This window comes from Crassostrea angulata, unplaced genomic scaffold (genome assembly GCF_025612915.1).
Source record: "Crassostrea angulata isolate pt1a10 unplaced genomic scaffold, ASM2561291v2 HiC_scaffold_397, whole genome shotgun sequence".
Classification (NCBI taxonomy): Eukaryota; Metazoa; Mollusca; class Bivalvia; order Ostreida; family Ostreidae; genus Magallana; species Magallana angulata.
Window position 1 is genome coordinate 1 of NW_026441950.1, and position 3,555 is coordinate 3,555.

The 3,555-nt window shown below is 37.7% G+C and overlaps 1 protein-coding gene across 1 annotated transcript; it reads left to right on the forward strand.

The window, feature by feature from the left end:
* Positions 1-1,629: 1,629 nt before the first annotated feature.
* Positions 1,630-3,549, forward strand: LOC128170184 (uncharacterized; the record flags this gene model as incomplete). The annotated part of the gene is made up of 2 exons (XM_052836118.1): positions 1,630-1,929; positions 2,323-3,549. Coding segments are annotated over exons 1-2 (1,518 nt in total), but the record flags the coding sequence as incomplete, so codon positions are not given.
* Positions 3,550-3,555: the final 6 nt, after the last annotated feature.

The window sequence follows — 3,555 nt, forward strand, 5'->3', positions numbered from 1 at the left end:
AGAACTGAAAGTATAGTAATTATAATCGTTTGACACCATATAACATATATTTTCAACTCGCAGCAACAACGGAAGACCTACTCGGGGCACAGGGACATCGTATCCGCTCTACACTATATGACATATATATAATAATTATATATATGTCATATAGTGTAGAGCGGATACGATGCCCCTGTGCTCGTAGCTGCAGATCTGTAGCTCTCTGGTTGAAAAAATTCGGATAGACAAACCAGAGAGCTACAGTTCCAAGCGTTGTAAAAACCTCCGATTTACGCCGCCGTTTTTGTGTCGCTCGCTTCGGGAATTATATCCGACTTTAAAAGCATTCAACCGCCTAAAAAATTGGATTTATTAATTAAACATATAGTTTACCCTAACTCTGCTAACTTTGTTTTCCTTTCAATGGTTCACAACGGCCATCCTTCGCCTTGGAATGTCATCGTTTTAAAAAACTCGCCTTATGACAACCATGTTTACCTAGTAGCGAGATCTCGGGTGCGTCGATTTACCCAAATGGACCCAAATTCAAGCGGAAAACAATTATAATAAAATCCTCATAATTTAGGGAAATTTGGAAAAATAAAAGCCGAAGGTCCATAACAATAATTAAAATTACTTTAAAAAGTTGTTTTATTTTTATATAATATATATATTTATATTATTTGAATATACATGTAATTACATACATTATATACTTTTACAAATCGAGATAAAATGCTCATCTTTATTTTTCAAAAACAATTTTTAAAGATATACTGAAATAATTTTAATTATTGTTTTGGACCTTCGGCTTTTATTTTTCCAAATTTCCCTAAATTATGAGGATTTTATTATAATTGTTTTCCGCTTGAATCGCCATTTGGGTCGCCATTTGGGTCTTTATTTTTCTTAATAACGGCTAACAACCCCATGAAATGACTAAAACAACTGATAATATTAGTAATAAGGATTTTATTATAATTGTTTTCCACTTTAATCGCCATTTGGGTCCATTTGGGTTTATTTGGGTCCATTTGGGTAAATCGACGCACCCGAGATCTCGCTACTAGGTAAACATGGTTGTCATAAGGCGAGTTTTTTAAAACGATGACATTCCAAGGCGAAGGATGGCCGTTGTGAACCATTGAAAGGAAAACAATGTTAGCAGAGTTAGGGTAAACTATATGTTTAATTAATAAATCCAATTTTTTAGGCGGTTGAATGCTTTTAAAGTCGGATATAATTCCCGAAGCGAGCGACACAAAAACGGCGGCGTAAATCGGAGGTTTTTACAACGCTTGGAACTGTAGCTCTCTGGTTTGTCTATCCGAATTTATTCAACCAGAGAGCTACAGATCTGCAGCTACTGTGCTCGGGGCTTTGCCACGAGCTCTGCTCTAGTTGTAATTGTGTTTGTGCCAATAAAATATTTGTATTTGTATTTGTATTTGTACTTTTATCAAAAATAAATTTCGACAGTTGTCCCATTCACCTAAACACATATATAAAAAAAAATTCCACGCATCCCACCCCCTTCTCATCTGGATATTCCTGGATCCGCCCTTCGGAAACATGGTAAAAGCGAGAAGCACTCCGAGTGTGCTGAAAAACGAAACTACCGGATGTTTACGTCGAAAACATAATGAAAGAAAAGCCATGGCGCAAAGAGAAGCCCTGCGAAAACGCATCGTGGAGCATTTACGGAATTCTAACGACGGAACAAGTAGCTTAAAGGAAATAGTTCAGAATCTTGGAGCAGATAAAAAATGCATTAATCAAATTCTTTATTCACTTAAAAGAGCAAACGCCATATCACAAGTTTCTAATGTTCCTCCTGTTTGGAAGTTGAGGGATTATGGATTGGCAATAAGAGCGCCAGTATGGTCGCAAAACAGCAAGTTAAAATACCGTCCCACATCTCCAAAAAAGAATATTTCAAGGAATAAGGTAATATTTTGCATCTACATTTATTTATAGATCTTGTTCAATTGATTATTGGTGATTTTGGAAAATCCTACTTTCACTTTCTCAGTCTTAATATATTAAAGCGTAAGAGCCAGCAATTAAAATCAAACTTGACCATTACAGGTGAGAGTTGAACATTGTAATATGTAAACTCAGAAAAATATAAATGTTGTAGATAAGATGCATATCTAGTAACTTTGTTGCCCCCCAAAATGGCTATTGGCAGGGCCTGGGGCAGATTGTACAGGGGAAAAGGCACATTTTTATGTACAAGACTAGTATAAAAAGAGTTTGCTAAACCAGAATATCAATTCATACTAAAACTTATACAGTGTTCGATATACTTTATATTGATAATTTATTATTTCTTCACAGACTGTTGATCAACGTCATGTACAATCAATTTTGGAGTATCTCAAATCTAAGAGGATGCCCGTGAAAACAATAGACATTGCCAAAGGACTGGGATTTAAATCTTCTTCAGAAATCAATCCTGTACTTTACAGAATGGAGAAGAACGGGATCGTGAGAATGTGTGAAGGAGAGAAGGTGATGTGGACCCTAAATTCTGATGGGGAATCACAGCAGGCAGCGTTATTAAATGATCCTGGAATTGTTGGATTTGGGACAAGAATTAAGAGTGAACCGCAGCAAACTATGGGAGGGTTTTCAGTGCAAGAAGTAGATTTTGTGCAGCCAATGAGTTTACACCCAGGAAACGTTAAATGCGAAAGTAATGATGTCAGTGATGATGACCCTTTCATGGGAAATGTGAGTTGTTCACAGTTGTCTGAGGTAGGATACGAGTCTTCACAATCAGAACCTAGTCTGGGTTTTGATCAAATAAATGATGCCAGAAGGGTCCTGAGGAACCAAGGCTTCACAAGTGTTGATGATGGAAGTGACTGGCCAAGTACAGAGAATGAGATGGATGTGAACACAGGGACTATGTCACCTCTCTGTCAGTCCACACCTATTCTTCCCAGTCCGAACGACGACACAGCTACTCGGTATGAGGATGAAACTTGTGTTGCATCCACAAACTCTTGTGATATGGAAGATTCTTCTACACAAAAGATTTACAGTGTTTTAAAAGGATTGTCTCTGTGCAACCAAAATGGAGTGGTGTCCTTTATTATTTCTAAGAAAGCTCAGATGGATAAATCAGATACTGAGGAATGTCTTAAGAAATGTCAGGAACTAAACTATGTATCTGCAACTAAATCGGGATCAGATGTCGTTTATTCTCTGACAGAAGCAGGTGAGAAGTATATCAAAAGCAAAGTGACCAAAAGTAAACCAAAGATGGAACAGACAGTTCCACAGATACGTGCTCCCCCAAGAGTCACGAACACAGAATTCAGAGGCCCTCCCCCTGCACCAGCTAGTCTAGTCCAAAACCCAGAGAGTCAGTTTTATAACCAACATTCTTCAAGATTACCCAGTAACCAGACCTCTGAAACAGGAAGGATGAGTGAGAAACCCATGGACCCTTCTGCACCCCAACCATTAATGAGTGTACTGACTGGTCCAAGTATAGTAAATTCCCAATCTCTTCTAGGCTTTTCATCAAATCCCTCATCATACTCCAGTACAACTCGGTTTCAA